Below are 17,162 nucleotides of genomic sequence, written 5' to 3' on the forward strand. Positions count from 1 at the left end.
TGGTCACTCATTATTTCTTTTACATATTTTAGCGAAAACAACTTTTATGACAGATAGCAAATTATTTTTTTTTAATTTTCAGTGCATTTAAAAGCTTGTTGTGTTTCTTTCATTCTTATAATATTTGTCCTACAAATGTCCTACAAAAAGCGTCCTGTAAAGTCTTTGACAAAGGTCCTACAAAAGTGTCCTGTAAAGTCTTTGACAAATGTCCTACAAAAGTGTCCTGTAAAGTCTTTGACAAATGTCCTACACAAGTGTCCTGTAAAGGCAACAAATAATAAATCACATGTTGTACTTACTGTATTGGCAGAATGGACCATAAAAATCGGGCAGACATTTTTTGACTTTGACCCGACATGTGTTCTTGGTTGGGCAGACTTTGGTGATCTCACAATGGCAGAAGACTTGACCGTCGGGGGTCTCCATCCAAACTCCGGCTGATGCTGGACAGACACGTGAAATGATGTCATGACACTACAGACAGCTGACATGATGTCATGACAGACAACTGACATGATGTCATGACATTACAGACAGCTGACATGATGTCATGACACTACAGACAGCTGACATGATGTCATGACAGACAACTGACATGATGTCATGACACTACAGACAGCTGACATGATGTCATGACACTACAGACAGCTGGCATGATGTCATGACACTACAGACAGCTGACATGATGTTGTGACCTACTTAGGTCTGTTTGGCTTTATGTATATTTAATCTCCTGAGTTATGTATTTGTCCTTGGGAGAATTGTCAGTTCACTGGTACAACCCGGTCAACTGAACGCTGTCACATCATGTGATTGTAAGTTTAATCCCTGGCAGACCCTCAACCAATGGACTTGCGACCATGAGAATCCTTGACTGACCCTCAACCAATAGTCGTAAGACTTTTGAGTTATTTCCCCTTACTCTGAGTTGTATTTAATCCCGAGAGTTTCAAGTCCAGAGGCCGCCAGATTGACCTAGGGACCAGGAGAGGTGTGCCTGTGGTTAGGTACGCCATTTTGCAGTATTGTTATTTTGTGACATGATTTCACCTTTTGTATAAGGAATTATGTGACTAGTTGTAGTTTACTGAATTTGTGTTCTGGTGTATTATTACACCTTTTTGACTATCGGTGATAGTTTAACCTGTATAAGGATTTCTATTGTTGTAGAGGCAAATTGTCTCTCCTTGGTCTTTTGTTGTGGTTATTATGAGGCCAGTTCAGTTGTGTGTATTAATGATTTATCACAGCTGTGATGTATTGTGATTTTTCTCAAACTGTAAGTTGGAGTTGAGTTTATTTATATTACACTGAGAATCTGTACATTTTGATCTTACCTAGTGTCATTATCTTGTACATGAATTAAAAAGGTATTCATAGTTTAAGGCGTGTGAGTCTCTTTGATTTGTCGTGATTTACCCCTAGACTGAATTAACGAGCTCACGGCAAGTTGTTGAGATTCCGTTACAACGTCTTCTATCGGTACCATACCAAACGAACCTGGGGCGTCCGCTTCCTCCGCGGCTGTCGGAGGTCGGACATAACAAGTGAGGGCTCGACCGGTATTTTGATTTATGTGCAAGTTTGGCATTAGTTTGAGTTTGTGATTTAGAGTTTGGTCAGTAGTTCGAAGAAGTTGAACTAGTTCTTGAGTAGTTGTTTTTGTTATCAGTTGAAGGTAAACATTGTTACTTTGTAGCTATGGAGGCTTTGTTGTTAAGTCCTACTGTGGAAGCAGTTGAGAACTTAAGTAGAAAAGATTTGATAACAGTTGTCAAAAAGTTAAACCTGGACTATATTGTTACTCAGACCTCTAGGGTGTTGAAGGACAAAGTTATTGTTTACTTCATTAATGAAGGCATGTTAGATGAGAGTCTCCTTTCTGAAGTTTTGGCACGGGAAGTGGAAATTGTTGATAGGGAGTTTGAGGCCAGACTAAAGTTAGAAAGAGAAGTTCAGATGAAGCGGTTAGAATATGAGTTTGGTATTATTGACAGTAGTTCAAGGTCAGGAGGTCCTTCTCAGTTGTCTGTGGCCCAAACATTGGCCCAGTTTTGCAAATTAGTCCCTAAGTTTGATGAGTCAGATCTTGTCGTATTTTTTAATACATTTGAGAACATGGCTGAAAGTTGTCAATGGCCTAGTAACGTAGTCACAACGTTATTAAGCACTGTTTTAATTGGTAAGGCTGCCACCACATACCAGGCACTCTCTCGCGAAGTCCAGTCAGATTACAAAAAGGTCAAGGCTGCCATTCTGAAGGCTTACGAAATAACTCCAGAAGCCTACAGAATTAAGTTCAGAAAAAGTAGGAAACAACAGAACCAAACCTATGTTGAGTTCCTTTTTGAAAAAGAAAAAGTCTTTTCAAGATGGCTCCATTCTGAGAATGTCGACGACTTCGACAAACTCAGAAGTCTGATACTAAGAGAAGATTTCCTCAACGCAGTACCTGAAGAGATCAGACTACACATCTTGGATAACCGAATAACAGACATCAAAAGGGCAGCAGAATCAGCTGATACATACGAGCTGGTACATAAGAAGTCACAGGGTTCTGGTACCAAATACAATCCGGTACTACCTCTCATCAGCAACAATCCCCCTGCTGGCCAGTTGCTGAGATCTCGTCAGTCAACACAGATACCCAGAGTCACAGCCAGGCGACTGATCTGCCACTATTGTTCCAAGCCTGGGCACATCATCAAGAACTGTTTCCTGCGACAGCGAGATAACAGAGAGTATATACGAACATCTCGTAACGCTCTCCCCCATCAAGCAAGGCCAAAGGTGAACCTCGCCCGTCGTGATGACCCTACACCAGCGTGTCCACAGGGAGGTAATGAAGTGACCACCACTTTCGTCCAGTCATCTTATGACTATCCTCTTCACCAACCGGTTACATCAGCAGCAACCAATGGTGAAGAATCGAGAACTGTTGGCTTCACATCATTCATGACAGATGCTGTCATCAGCAACCCTGGAGACCCAGCATCATCGCGGAACATCGTCGTCCTAAGAGACACTGGGGCTTCTCAGTCACTTTTGCTGAGAGACTCATTGAACATCGCTCCAGAAACCAACACCGGTGATGTCACTATCATTCAAGGAGTGGGAGCTGAACCAACAGTAGTTCCACTACATAAGTTCAACTTGAGACATCAGCTCATCCAAGGAGATGTCATCCTTGGGGTGATAGATTCCATACCTGTCCCAGGAGTACACCTGCTTCTAGGGAATGACCTAGCGGGAAGCAAAGTCCACCCCCAGGAAGTTCAGAACCCGTTCTCTACAGACCCCGACGGTGAAAATGAACTGTTCTTTTGGCCGAGAATGCACAACGATGACACCCGTTATTGCAGACATTGTAAGAACTGTCAGTTGGTTGGGAATCCCAATCAAAATATTCCCAAGGCCGATGAAACCTATTCCGGTGCTAGACGAAGCACTTAACAAGATAACCAAGGACTGCGTCACCTACTTCCCAGACCGGAGAAAGAAACAACTGGTTTATCATGTAAATTCACTATCTCTTTCTCCACAGCTAAGGTTATGTTACATATAAGTATTTTTCTAGTAAATTTGATGATGCTACTCTTAACAAGTTAAAGGCCCCAAAATTGTTAAATACTAAATTTTTGGCCCATTTAGAAGACCAACATGTACATTTATCTTCTAATGAGAATCAGACATTCTCACAGGTAGTTAAAACTTTACCCTCCCTTCCTTGGGATGGCAGGTTACTATAGGCGGTTGTAAAAACTTTTCAGCTGTAGCTGAACCACTTACGGCCTTATTGAAAAAGGGTGTTGAGTTTGAATGGTCAACTACATGTCATGAAGCTTTTTTGACCATTAAGTCATTTTTATCTAATGCTCCTGTTATGGCTGCACCAGATTTCAGCAAGCCTTTTAAACTTGCCATTGATGCTAGCAATTTAGCCATTGGCTCAGTCTTATTCCAGGAAGACAACCGAGGGATTGATCATCCAATAGCCTTTTTCTCTAGAAAGTTAAATGAGAATCAAAAGAATTATTCCACTATTGAAAAAGAAGCATTAGCTTTAGTCCTGTCCTTACAGCATTTTGAAGTCTATGTCACCTCTTCCATCAATCCAGTCATGGTATTTTCTGACCATGATCCTCTTAAGTTCACTACTAAGTTGGGACAGAATAACAACAGAATTTTAAGATGGTGTCTATTTTTCCAAAACTTTAATCTGGTTATTTCCCATATTAAAGGAACTGACAACATTGTAGCTGACTGTTTGTCAAGAATGTAAAACAACTTTTGATGTTCACATTGATCTTGTGAAACTTTTTTGGTTAGTTATAACCATTTTGCAAATGTTATGGTTGATTAAACTGTAGCCTGGTGGCTGGAGTTCCAAGCTTTCAATCAGATCAGAATTGTAGGGTTTTTTTCAAAACTGATTACTTGTTGAAAATGCCTGTTATTTTCAAATGAACCTTATTTAAAGGTGGTTTTGTATAATGTGCATTGAGTTGTTATAAAAATGTATCACATTATTCAGTGATGTTGTAGTGGGACATTTAAATAAAGGAATTAAGTTGTAAGTTTCCCACATATTATATCCAGATGGATATGTTTGGTTTCCTTTGCATAAGGAACTTTGATGTATTATTATTTTGGGAAGGATTGTTTCCCTTTGGTAAATTGTAAAAAGGTGAATTGTTTCCCTTTAATTTTTAAGGATGTTTTTTCTTGACATAGAAATTTTGTTAGTTACTATAATTGGACATTTTTTATGTCAGATTTGTTCCATATAGTGATTGCCATTTTTGTGTAACAAAAATGCCTCTCTAAAAGGGAGGGGATGTGACCTACTTAGGTCTGTTTGGCTTTATGTATATTTAATCTCCTGAGTTATGTATTTGTCCTTGGGAGAATTGTCAGTTCACTGGTACAACCCGGTCAACTGAACGCTGTCACATCATGTGATTGTAAGTTTAATCCCTGGCAGACCCTCAACCAATGGACTTGCGACCATGAGAATCCTTGACTGACCCTCAACCAATAGTCGTAAGACTTTTGAGTTATTTCCCCTTACTCTGAGTTGTATTTAATCCCGAGAGTTTCAAGTCCAGAGGCCGCCAGATTGACCTAGGGACCAGGAGAGGTGTGCCTGTGGTTAGGTACGCCATTTTGCAGTATTGTTATTTTGTGACATGATTTCACCTTTTGTATAAGGAATTATGTGACTAGTTGTAGTTTACTGAATTTGTGTTCTGGTGTATTATTACACCTTTTTGACTATCGGTGATAGTTTAACCTGTATAAGGATTTCTATTGTTGTAGAGGCAAATTGTCTCTCCTTGGTCTTTTGTTGTGGTTATTATGAGGCCAGTTCAGTTGTGTGTATTAATGATTTATCACAGCTGTGATGTATTGTGATTTTTCTCAAACTGTAAGTTGGAGTTGAGTTTATTTATATTACACTGAGAATCTGTACATTTTGATCTTACCTAGTGTCATTATCTTGTACATGAATTAAAAAGGTATTCATAGTTTAAGGCGTGTGAGTCTCTTTGATTTGTCGTGATTTACCCCTAGACTGAATTAACGAGCTCACGGCAAGTTGTTGAGATTCCGTTACAACGTCTTCTATCGGTACCATACCAAACGAACCTGGGGCGTCCGCTTCCTCCGCGGCTGTCGGAGGTCGGACATAACAATGTCATGACACTACAGACAGCTGACATGATGTCATGACACTACAGACAGCTGACATGATGTCATGACAGACAACTGACATGATGTCATGACACTACAGACAGCTGACATGATGTCATGACACTACAGACAGCTGACATGATGTCATGACACTACAGACAGCTGACATGATGTCATGACACTACAGACAGCTGACATGATGTCATGACACTACAGACAGCTGACATGATGTCATGACACTACAGACAGCTGACATGATGTCATGACACTACAGACAGCTGACATGATGTCATGACACTACAGACAGCTGACATGATGTCATGACACTACAGACAGCTGACATGATGTCATGACACTACAGACAGCTGACATGATGTCATGACACTACAGACAGCTGACATGATGTCATGACACTACAGACAGCTGACATGATGTCATGACACTACAGACAGCTGGCATGATGTCATGACACTACAGACAGCTGGCATGATGTCATGACACTACAGACAGCTGGCATGATGTCATGACACTACAGACAGCTGGCATGATGTCATGACACTACAGACAGCTGACATGATGTCATGACACTACAGACAGCTGACATGATGTCATGACACTACAGACAGCTGACATGATGTCATGACACTACAGACAGCTGACATGATGTCATGACACTACAGACAGCTGACATGATGTCATGACACTACAGACAGCTGACATGATGTCATGACACTACAGACAGCTGACATGATGTCATGACACTACAGACAGCTGACATGATGTCATGACACTACAGACAGCTGACATGATGTCATGACACTACAGACAGCTGACATGATGTCATGACACTACAGACAGCTGACATGATGTCATGACACTACAGACAGCTGACATGATGTCATGACACTACAGACAGCTGACATGATGTATCCTAGCTTGTGTAGGTTAGTTCTGTTAAGGCCACTGTATGCTAGTTTGTGTAGCTTAGTTCTGTTAAGGCCACTGTATGCTAGTTTGTGTAGCTTAGTTCTGTTAAGGCCACTGTATGCTAGTTTGTGTAGCAGCGTATGTATTTATATTTAGAATAATCTGTGTTGTGTTGAAAATGTATAACGTATTCAACTCCTTCAGTCGTGTTTTGCATCCCGTTTGTGGTAGTTTGTCTGACACGTTGCGTGACATAATGAATCACCCCTAGACGTGTGTCTGTGTTCATCACATACACACCATTCACACCATACACACCATACACACCATACACACCATTCCAAAAATAGAAGGACAGATTAGGGAAGAAGACTGGTCAGCAAACAGAAAGATAAAAATACTTACTGCGTGTCACTCTTTTTATCCTATCGATTGGCAAAACTGAAATCATTTTTGGAAATGTCACAAATGTCACAAACAGAAGAAGTGGGCATAAATAAATGTCACAGAGGAAGTGGGCATAAACAAATGTCACAAACAGAGGAAGTGGGCATAAACAAATGTCACAGAGGAAGTGGGCATAAACAAATGTCACAGACGAAGTGGGCATAAACAAATGTCACAAACAGAGGAAGTGGGCATAAACAAATGTCACAAACAGAGGTAGTGGGCATAAACAAATGTCACAGAGGAAGTGGGCATAAACAAATGTCACAGAGGAAGTGGGCATAAACAAATGTCACAGAGGAAGTGGGCATAAACAAATGTCACAAACAGAGGAAGTGGGCATAAACAAATGTCACAAACAGAGGAAGTGGGCATAAACAAATGTCACAGAGGAAGTGGGCATAAACAAATCTCACAGAGGAAGTGGGCATAAACAAATGTCACAAACAGAGGAAGTGGGCATAAACAAATGTCACAAACAGAGGAAGTGGGCATAAACAAATGTCACAAACAGAGGAAGTGGGCATAAACAAATGTCACAGAGGAAGTGGGCATAAACAAATGTCACAGAGGAAGTGGGCATAAACAAATGTCACAAACAGAGGAAGTGGGCATAAACAAATGTCACAAACAGAGGAAGTGGGCATAAACCAATGTCACAGAGGAAGTGGGCATAAACAAATGTCACAAACAGAGGAAGTGGGCATAAACAAATGTCACAGAGAAAGTGGGCATAAACAAATGTCACAAACAGAGGAAATGGGCATAAACAAATGTCACAGAGGAAGTAGGCATAAACAAACGTCACAAACAGAGGAAGTGGGCATAAACAAATGTCACAGAGGAAGTGGGCATAAACAAATGTCACAAACAGAGGAAGTGGGCATAAACAAATGTCACAAACAGAGGAAGTGGGCATAAACCAATGTCACAGAGAAAGTGGGCATAAACAAATGTCACAAACAGAGGAAATGGGCATAAACAAATGTCACAGAGGAAGTAGGCATAAACAAACGTCACAAACAGAGGAAGTGGGCATAAACAAATGTCACAAACAGAGGAAGTGGGCATAAACAAATGTCACAAACAGAGGAAGTGGGCATAAACAAATGTCACAAACAGAGGAAGTGGGCATAAACCAATGTCACAGAGGAAGTGGGCATAAACAAATGTCACAAAAAGAGGAAGTGGGCATAAACAAATGTCACAAACAGAGGAAGTGGGCATAAACAAATGTCACAGAGAAAGTGGGCATAAACAAATGTCACAAACAGAGGAAATGGGCATAAACAAATGTCACAGAGGAAGTAGGCATAAACAAACGTCACAAACAGAGGAAGTGGGCATAAACAAATGTCACAAACAGAGGAAGTGGGCATAAACAAATGTCACAAACAGAGGAAGTGGGCATAAACAAATGTCACAAACAGAGGAAGTGGGCATAAACAAATGTCACAGAGGAAGTGGGCATAAACAAATGTCACAGACGAAGTGGGCATAAACAAATGTCACAGAGGAAGTAGGCATAAACAAATGTCACAAACAGAGGAAGTGGGCATAAACAAATGTCACAAACAGAGGAAGTGGGCATAAACAAATGTCACAAACAGAGGAAGTGGGCATAAACAAATGTCACAGAGGAAGTGGGCATAAACAAATGTCACAGACGAAGTGGGCATAAAAATGTAACAAACAGAGGAAGTGGGCATAAACAAATGTCACAAACAGGAAGTGGGCATAAACAAATGTCACAAACAGAGGAAGTGGGCATAAACAAATGTCACAAACAGAGGAAGTGGGCATAAACAAATGTCACAAACAGAGGAAGTGGGCATAAACAAATGTCACAAACAGAGGAAGTGGGCATAAACAAATGTCACAGACGAAGTGGGCATAAACAGATGTCACAAACAAAGGAAGTTACTTGTTATGGCTCTACTTTATATGACCCACTTAAATGGCTCTACTTGTTATGGCCCACTTAAATATCTCTACGTGTTATGGCTCTACTTGTTATCGCTCTACTTGTTATGGCTCTACTTGTTATGGCTCTACTTGTTATGGCTCTACTTGTTATGGCCCACTTAAATGGCTCTACTTGTTATGGCCCTACTTGTTATGGCTCTACTTGTTATGGCCCACTTAAATGGCTCTACTTGTTATGGCCCTATCTGTTATGGCCCTACTTGTTATGGCCTTACTTGTTATGGCCCACTTAAATGACTCTACTTGTTATGGCTCTACTTGTTATGGCTCTACTTGTTATGGCTCTACTTGTTATGTCTCTACTTGTTATGGCTCTACTTGTTATGGCCCACTTTAATGGCTCTACTTGTTATGACCCACTTAAATGGCTCTACTTTTTATGGCCCACTTACATGACTCTACTTGTTATGGCCCACTTAAATGGCTCTACTTGTTATGGCTCTACTTGTTATGGCACTACTTGTTATGGCTCTACTTGTTATGGCTCTACTTGTTATGTCTCTACTTGTTATGGCTCTACTTGTTATGGCCCACTTAAATGGCTCTACTGTTATGGCCCTACTTGTTATGGCCCTACTTGTTATGGCCCTACTTGTTATGGCCCTACTTGTTATGGCTCTACTTGTTATGGCCTTACTTGTTATGGCTCTACTTATTATGGCCCACTTAAATGGCTCTACTTGTTATTGCCCTACTTGTTATGGCTCTACTTGTTATGGCCCACTTAAATGGCTCTACTTGTTATGGCCCACTTAAATGGCCCTACTTGTTATGGCTCTACTTGTTATGGCCCACTTAAATGGCTCTACTTGTTATGGCCCTACTTGTTATGGCTCTACTTGTTATGGCTCTACTTGTTATGGCCCACTTAAATGGCTCTACTGTTATGGCCCTACTTGTTATGGCCCTACTTGTTATGGCCCTACTTGTTATGGCCCTACTTGTTATGGCTCTACTTGTTATGGCCTTACTTGTTATGGCTCTACTTATTATGGCCCACTTAAATGGCTCTACTTGTTATTGCCCTACTTGTTATGGCTCTACTTGTTATGGCCCACTTAAATGGCTCTACTTGTTATGGCCCACTTAAATGGCCCTACTTGTTATGGCTCTACTTGTTATGGCCCACTTAAATGGCCCTACTTGTTATGGCCCTACTTGTTATGGCCCTACTTGTTATGGCCTTTCTTGTTAAGTCTCTACTTGTTATGGCCCACTTAAATGGCTCTACTTGTTATGGCCCTACTTGTTATGGCCTTACTTGTTATGGCCCTACTTGTTATGGCCCTACTTGTTATGGCCCTACTTGTTATGGCCCTACTTGTTATGGCCTTACTTGTTAAGTCTCTACTTGTTATGGCCCACTTAAATGGCTCTACTTGTTATGGCCCTACTTGTTATGGCTCTACTTGTTATGGCTCTACTTGTTATGGCCCTACTTGCTATGGCCCACTTAAATGGCTCTACTTGTTATGGCCTTACTTGTTATGGCCCTACTTGTTATGGCCCTACTTGTTATGGCCCACTTAAATGGCCCTACTTGTTATGGCCCTACTTGTTATGGCCCTACTTGCTATGGCTCTACTTGTTATGGCTTTACTTGTTATGGCCCTACTTGTTATGGCCCACTTAAATGGCTCTACTTGTTATGGCCTTACTTGTTATGGCCCTACTTGTTATGGCCCTACTTGTTATGGCCCACTTAAATGGCCCTACTTGTTATGGCCCTACTTGTTATGGCCCTACTTGCTATGGCTCTACTTGTTATGGCTCTACTTGTTATGGCCCTACTTGTGATGGCCCTACTTGCTATGGCCCTACTTGTTATGGCCCACTTAAATGGCTCTACTTGTTATGGCTCTACTTGTTATGGCTCTACTTGTTATGGCTCTAATTGTTATGGCTCTACTTGTTATGGCCCTACTTGTTATGGCCCTACTTGCTATAGCCCTACTTGTTATGGCCCACTTAAATGGCTCTACTTGTTATGGCTCTACTTGTTATGGCCCACTTAAATGGCTCTACTTGTTATGGCTTTACTTGTTATGGCCCTACTTGTTATGGCCCACTTAAATGGCTCTACTTGTTATGGCCCTACTTGTTATGGCCCTACTTGTTATGGCTCTACTTGTTATGGCCCACTTAAATGGCTCTACTTGTTATGGCTTTACTTGTTATGGCCCTACTTGTTATGGCCCACTTAAATGGCTCTACTTGTTATGGCCCTACTTGTTATGGCTCTACTTGTTATGGCCCACTTAAATGGCTCTACTTGTTATGGCTTTACTTGTTATGGCCCTACTTGTTATGGCCCACTTAAATGGCTCTACTTGTTATGGCCCTACTTGTTATGGCCCACTTAAATGGCTCTACTTGTTATGGCTCTACTTGTTATGGCCCTACTTGTTATGGCCCTACTTGTTATGGCCCTACTTGTTATGGCCCTACTTGTTATGGCCCACTTAAATGGCTCTACTTGTTATGGCCCTACTTGTTATGGCCCTACTTGTTATGGCCTTACTTGTTATGGCCCTACTTGTTATGGCCCACTTAAATGGCTCTACTTGTTATGGCTCTACTTGTTATGGCTCTACTGCTTATGGCCCTACTTGTTATGGCCCTCCTCACTGGCGGCTCCACCTCCACGGCGCACATAAATTGATAATTCTTGGAGCAGTTTTGTCTGGTATAGTCAAGGCCTGACGTCATTAGGGCTGACGTCACAAGTCTGACTGTCACACAACTAGCCTCCAGGTTCCAGATGGTTTCATTTGCACGAGTGACGTCATACGAGAGGATCCACACTGCAGATTGAAACTCTAATAAAGATCCGTTGTCCTAACTCTCACTCTAATAAAGATCCTTTATCCTAACTCTCACTCTAATAAAGATCCTTTATCCTAACTCTCACTCTAATTAAGATCCTTTATCCTAAGTCTCACTCTAATAAAGATCATTTATCCTAACTCTCACTATAATAAAGATCCTTTATACTAAGCCTCACTCTAATAAAGATCCTTTATTCTAACTCTCACTCTATTAAAGATCCTTTATCCTAAGTCTCACTCTAATAAAGATCATTTATCCTAACTCTCACTCTAATAAAGATCCTTTATCCAAACTCTCACTCTAATAAAGATCCTTTATCCTGTCTCACTCTAATAAAGATCCTTTATCCTAACTCTCACTCTAATAAAGATCCTTTATACTAAGTATCACTCTAATAAAGATCCTTTATCCTAAGTATCACTCTAATAAAGATCCCTTATCCTAAGTCTCACTCTAATAAAGATCCTTTATCCTAAGTCTCACTCTAATAAAGATCCTTTATCCTAAGTCTCACTCTAATAAAGATCCTTTATCCCAAGTCTCACTCTAATAAAGATCATAAATTTGTCCTTATCCTACCTCTTACGCAATTATTACCCTAACCCTTGTAATGTTCCTAGGTGTGGATTAACACTACCTTACCTAGATGTGGATTAACACTATCTTACCTAGGTGTGGATTAACACTACCTTATTTAGGTGTGGATTAACACTACCTTATTTAGGTGTGGATTAACACTACCTTATTTAGGTGTGGATTAACACTACCTTATTTAGGTGTGGATTAACACTACCTTATTTAGGTGTGGATTAACACTACCTTATTTAGGTGTGGATTAACACTACCTTATTTAGGTGTGGATTAACACTACCTTATTTAGGTGTGGATTAAAACTACCTGACCTAGGTGTGGATTAACACTACCTTATTTAGGTGTGGATTAACACTACCTGACCTAGGTGTGGATTAACACTACCTTATTTAGGTGTGGATTAACACTACCTTTCCCGAGTCAGTGCTCACCTTCCTCTTGGATTCTAGCCTTGCTCAAAACTTGAGAAATGGTAGACTGCTCTCCCATAGACATCAGTTCCTTCCCTTTGTGCTGGCACCAGCCCTGGCCACAGTCATATGCGTCATTCAATTTGAAAATCTAGACTTAACCCTAACCCTAACCTGAGCCTGCACATAAACCTAAACCCTAACCCTAACCTGAGCCTGCACATAAACCTAAACCCTAACCCTAACCTGAGCCTGCACATAAACCTAAACCCTAACCCTAACCTGAGCCTGCACATAAACCTAAACCATAACCCTAACCTGAGCCTGCACATAAACCTAAACCCTAACCCTAACCTGAGCCTGCACATAAACCTAAACCCTAACCCTAACCTGAGCCTGCACATAAACCTAAACCCTAACCCTAACCTGAGCCTGCACATAAACCTAAACACTAACCCTAACCTTTTCCTGCACATAAACCTAAACCCTAACCCTAACCTGAGCCTGCACATAAACCTAAACCCTAACCCTAACCTGAGCCTGCACATAAACCTAAACCCTAACCCTAACCTGAGCCTGCACATAAACCTAAACCCTAACCCTAACCTGAGCCTGCACATAAACCTAAACCCTAACCCTAACCTGAGCCTGCACATAAACCTAAACCCTAACCCTAACCTGAGCCTGCACATAAACCTAAACCCTAACCCTAACCTGAGCCTGCACATAAACCTAAACCCTAACCCTAACCTGAGCCTGCACATAAACCTAAACCCTAACCCTAACCTGAGCCTGCACATAAACCTAAACCCTAACCCTAACCTGAGCCTGCACATAAACCTAAACCATAACCCTAACCTTATCCCAGAGGCGTAGCGAGGGGGGGGGGCGGGGGGGGGGACGACATATATCCCCGGGCGCCGACCTTAGGGGGGGGGGGCGCCAAATTGAAAGTTTGAGTGGTGGGGGTGCAAATGAAAAGTTCGAGGGGGGGGGTGCAAATCGAAAGTTTGATGGGGGGGTGCAGATGAAAAGTTCGAGGGGGGGGTGCTAATCGAAAGTTTGTCCCCGGGCTCTGGGAAGGGTCGCTACGCCTCTGCCTTAGCCTGCACATAAACCATAACCCTAACCCTAACCTTATCCTGCACATAAACCATAACCCTAACCTTAGCCTGCATATAAACTTAAACTCCACACTCCGCTGCTCTACATGAGTTCGTGCTTTATCAATTCGTGGAAACGTTACTTATATATTAACAATTTACTAAATACACGGCCATGTTACTCATACATCATATAACCCAATTAAACATTCATTTTTTTATGTGTGGTAATTTCTCTAAGACAATTTAGAAGCTACATTGAGAATGTTCGAGTCAATCACCCCCTACACCGGATCAACAGCCCCCCCCCCCCCCACCTCCCTAATTTTCGATTACACCGACTGTCAATTAAATTTTTATATCTGTAATTTGCCACTTATATCCCATATTGAAATATACGGCATTATAAAAGTGTTCTACATGTGAGCCTCCTATACATATACATATATATATATATATATATATATATATATATATATATATATATATATATATATATATATATATATATACATATACATATACATACATATATATATATATATATATATATATATATATATATATATATATATATATATATATATATATATATGTATAGGAGGCTCACACGTAGAAAACTATCACACCTTAACTATTAACTCACACTGAACCTCAAATTTAACTTCAAGCTCAACCTAAACCTAAACATCAACCTAAACTTAACCTCAACCTCAACCTATGACTAAACCCCTAACCTTTGACCGGATGACTAAATCCCTAACCTTTGACTGGATGACTAAACCCCTAAACTTTGACCCTATGACTAAATCCCTTACCTTTGACCGGATGACTTACCTTTGCTCGATGCCATGACAACGGTATGACGACGCGAAGAAAACAAAAGCCGTCGACTAGGATTTCATCTGTACTGACACATCTGGTGCTTGCTGTAAGGGACAATGGTCATTCAGCAGTGGTCAGTGGTGGTCAGTGGTGGTCAGTGGTGGTCATTGGTGGTCATTGGTGGTCAGTTGTGGTCAGTAGTGGTCAGTAGTGGTCAGTGGTGGTCAGTGGTGGTCAGTAGTGGTCAGTTGTTGTCAGTAGTGGTCAGTTGTGGTCAGTGGTGGTCAGTGGTGGTCAGTGGTGGTCAGTGGTGGTCAGTTGTGGTCAGTGGCGGTCAGAAGTGGTCAGTTGTGGTCAGTGGTGGTCAGTGGTGGTCAGTGGTGGTCAGTGGTGGTCAGTGGCGGTCATTGGTGGTCAGTGGTGGTCAGTGGCGGTCAGTAATGGTCAGTGGCGGTCAGTTGTGTAGCTACTTTCTTTACTTGTAGGTTACCAATACAAAACAAAAAAATGTCGATATTTCATTTCTAGATTGAGCTGTAATTTAACATCGCAAAGTTCTAAAAGTTCATTGATCATTAGGTCTAAATGTTCATTAGGTCTAAATGTTTATTTTGTCTAAATGTTCATTAGGTCATTCGGTCTAAATGTTCATTAGGTCATTAGGTATATGTTCATTAGTTCTAAATGTGCATTAGGTCTAAATGTTCATTAGCTTATTATGTCTAAATGTTTATTAGGTCATTAGGTCTAAATGTTCATTAGGTATAAATGTTCATTAGCTTATTATGTCTAAATGTTTATTAGGTCATTAAGTCTAAATGTTCATTAAGTCATTAGGTAAAAATGTTCTAAATGTTCATTAGCTCATTAGGTCATTAGGTATAAATTTTGGTAATCTATCGTTTTGGGTACGTAAAATCGCCCGCGGCTATCTACGAAAACGTTACCTCATTGTCAAGGCTGTAATAGAAGTATATTGTGATATGTTGGTGTCAAATATTATAGATAACTGAATAATAAACCTAAATCAATGGCTAAATATATCAATATAGGCCAGAAATTAACTTTAAACAGCAGTGTCTGCAAGCAAGATTTGCTATATATATATATATAAACAGCAGCCCTTTGTAAAATAGAGTGGCTTCCCCCTTAGACAAGATGGCATCTATAGTAAATGAGCATGGTTGCATCTGTTGAAAACATCGCTAGTCTTCATTTATTACGGAAAAGTTTAAATTCAATTGTTTAAAAACAGGTGCATAAATGAAACAAGGAAACATTTTTGTATTTTTTAAAACATAAATCCTCCTCAAAATGTGAAATAATTATTAAAATTTAAGGAGTTACCTGTTTTTCACATTACAAATTGCGGGCGATTTTACGTACCCAAAACGATAGATTACCTAAATTTTCAATAGTTTATTTATTAGGGCTAAATGTTTATTAGGTCATTAGGTCTAAATGTTCATTAGGTCATTAGATGTAAATCTAACTACTCATCAGGTCATAACGACATAACAATCTGCTATTTTTATACCCAGTTCAATCTTATTGGAGAGACTGAAGACGATGAATATGCTAATTGTGAAAATCTGTTTTGAACTTTGCGGTAAAAAAGGTGTGTAGCCCGCCATTTTGATTGATGCAAAAGGAAGTGCATAAGTCTTCGGGAGTCACTGTTTTTGGTGCACATGCAGTGCGCATCTGTCTAACTGCCTCACGGGAAGTGCGCAAATCTATGTTAGTGTAATAGAAGAAAGAAGCATTTTTAGGCAAATAGTAATTTCACCTACCGCATGAAAGTTTGGGAACTTATCCATTTTTACAAGCTTTTATTTAACTCACTTCCTCTGTCTGTCGTCAGTCGTCAGTCTAGACGGAAACGCAGGAGTGAAAATTCGGACAGTTCTACTTGACCGACACGATTCACAGTTGGCACGTGGGTCAAGACATGAAGACAATGCAATCTGAAACTAAATTTGACTTAATTGGATGCCTAATTGATTTTTTATGAATTAATTAAAATTTGGACCGAATTAGTAGGCATGTCTAGCCAACCACACCACACGCGTCATCAATAGCTGCGCCATCACGACCACGTAATGGCTGCGTTCAAAAACCATTGCGCGCCTACTGAACGTGATATTCAGTAGGCGCGCAATGGTTTTTAGTCATGTAACTCTATTGTAGATAAAACATGTAGAGTACTGAAAAAAAATTCATAAAAAACGTTTTAATAACAAGCTTTTATGTAATGATGCACTAAAAAGTAGAAAATAAATTATAGACTACTATTTAAATAACTATAAAGAAAAGCGTGGGTGTCTTCCTTAACATTAGTAAAGGT

The 17,162-nt window shown here is 40.4% G+C and overlaps 1 protein-coding gene across 1 annotated transcript in view; it reads right to left on the reverse strand.

Annotated features, from left to right (window-relative positions):
* LOC131943485 (uncharacterized) overlaps positions 1–16,436 on the reverse strand; it is a 58,703-nt gene extending 42,267 nt beyond the window's left edge. Inside the window, exons 1-6 of the mRNA XM_059303644.1 lie at positions 16,353–16,436; positions 14,828–14,919; positions 12,909–13,002; positions 11,667–11,861; positions 7,030–7,065; positions 303–446 (exon numbers count right to left, since the gene is read on the reverse strand). Coding sequence (XP_059159627.1) covers positions 303–446; positions 7,030–7,065; positions 11,667–11,861; positions 12,909–12,972 — 439 coding nt within the window. The 5' untranslated portion in view covers positions 12,973–13,002; positions 14,828–14,919; positions 16,353–16,436. The remainder of the gene's footprint in view (positions 1–302; positions 447–7,029; positions 7,066–11,666; positions 11,862–12,908; positions 13,003–14,827; positions 14,920–16,352) is intronic.
* Between the last annotated feature and the right edge of the window lie 726 nt (positions 16,437–17,162).

This window comes from Physella acuta, unplaced genomic scaffold (assembly GCF_028476545.2).
Source record: "Physella acuta isolate Inbredline_101_S28 unplaced genomic scaffold, ASM2847654v3 ptg000457l, whole genome shotgun sequence".
Taxonomy (NCBI): Eukaryota; Metazoa; Mollusca; class Gastropoda; family Physidae; genus Physella; species Physella acuta.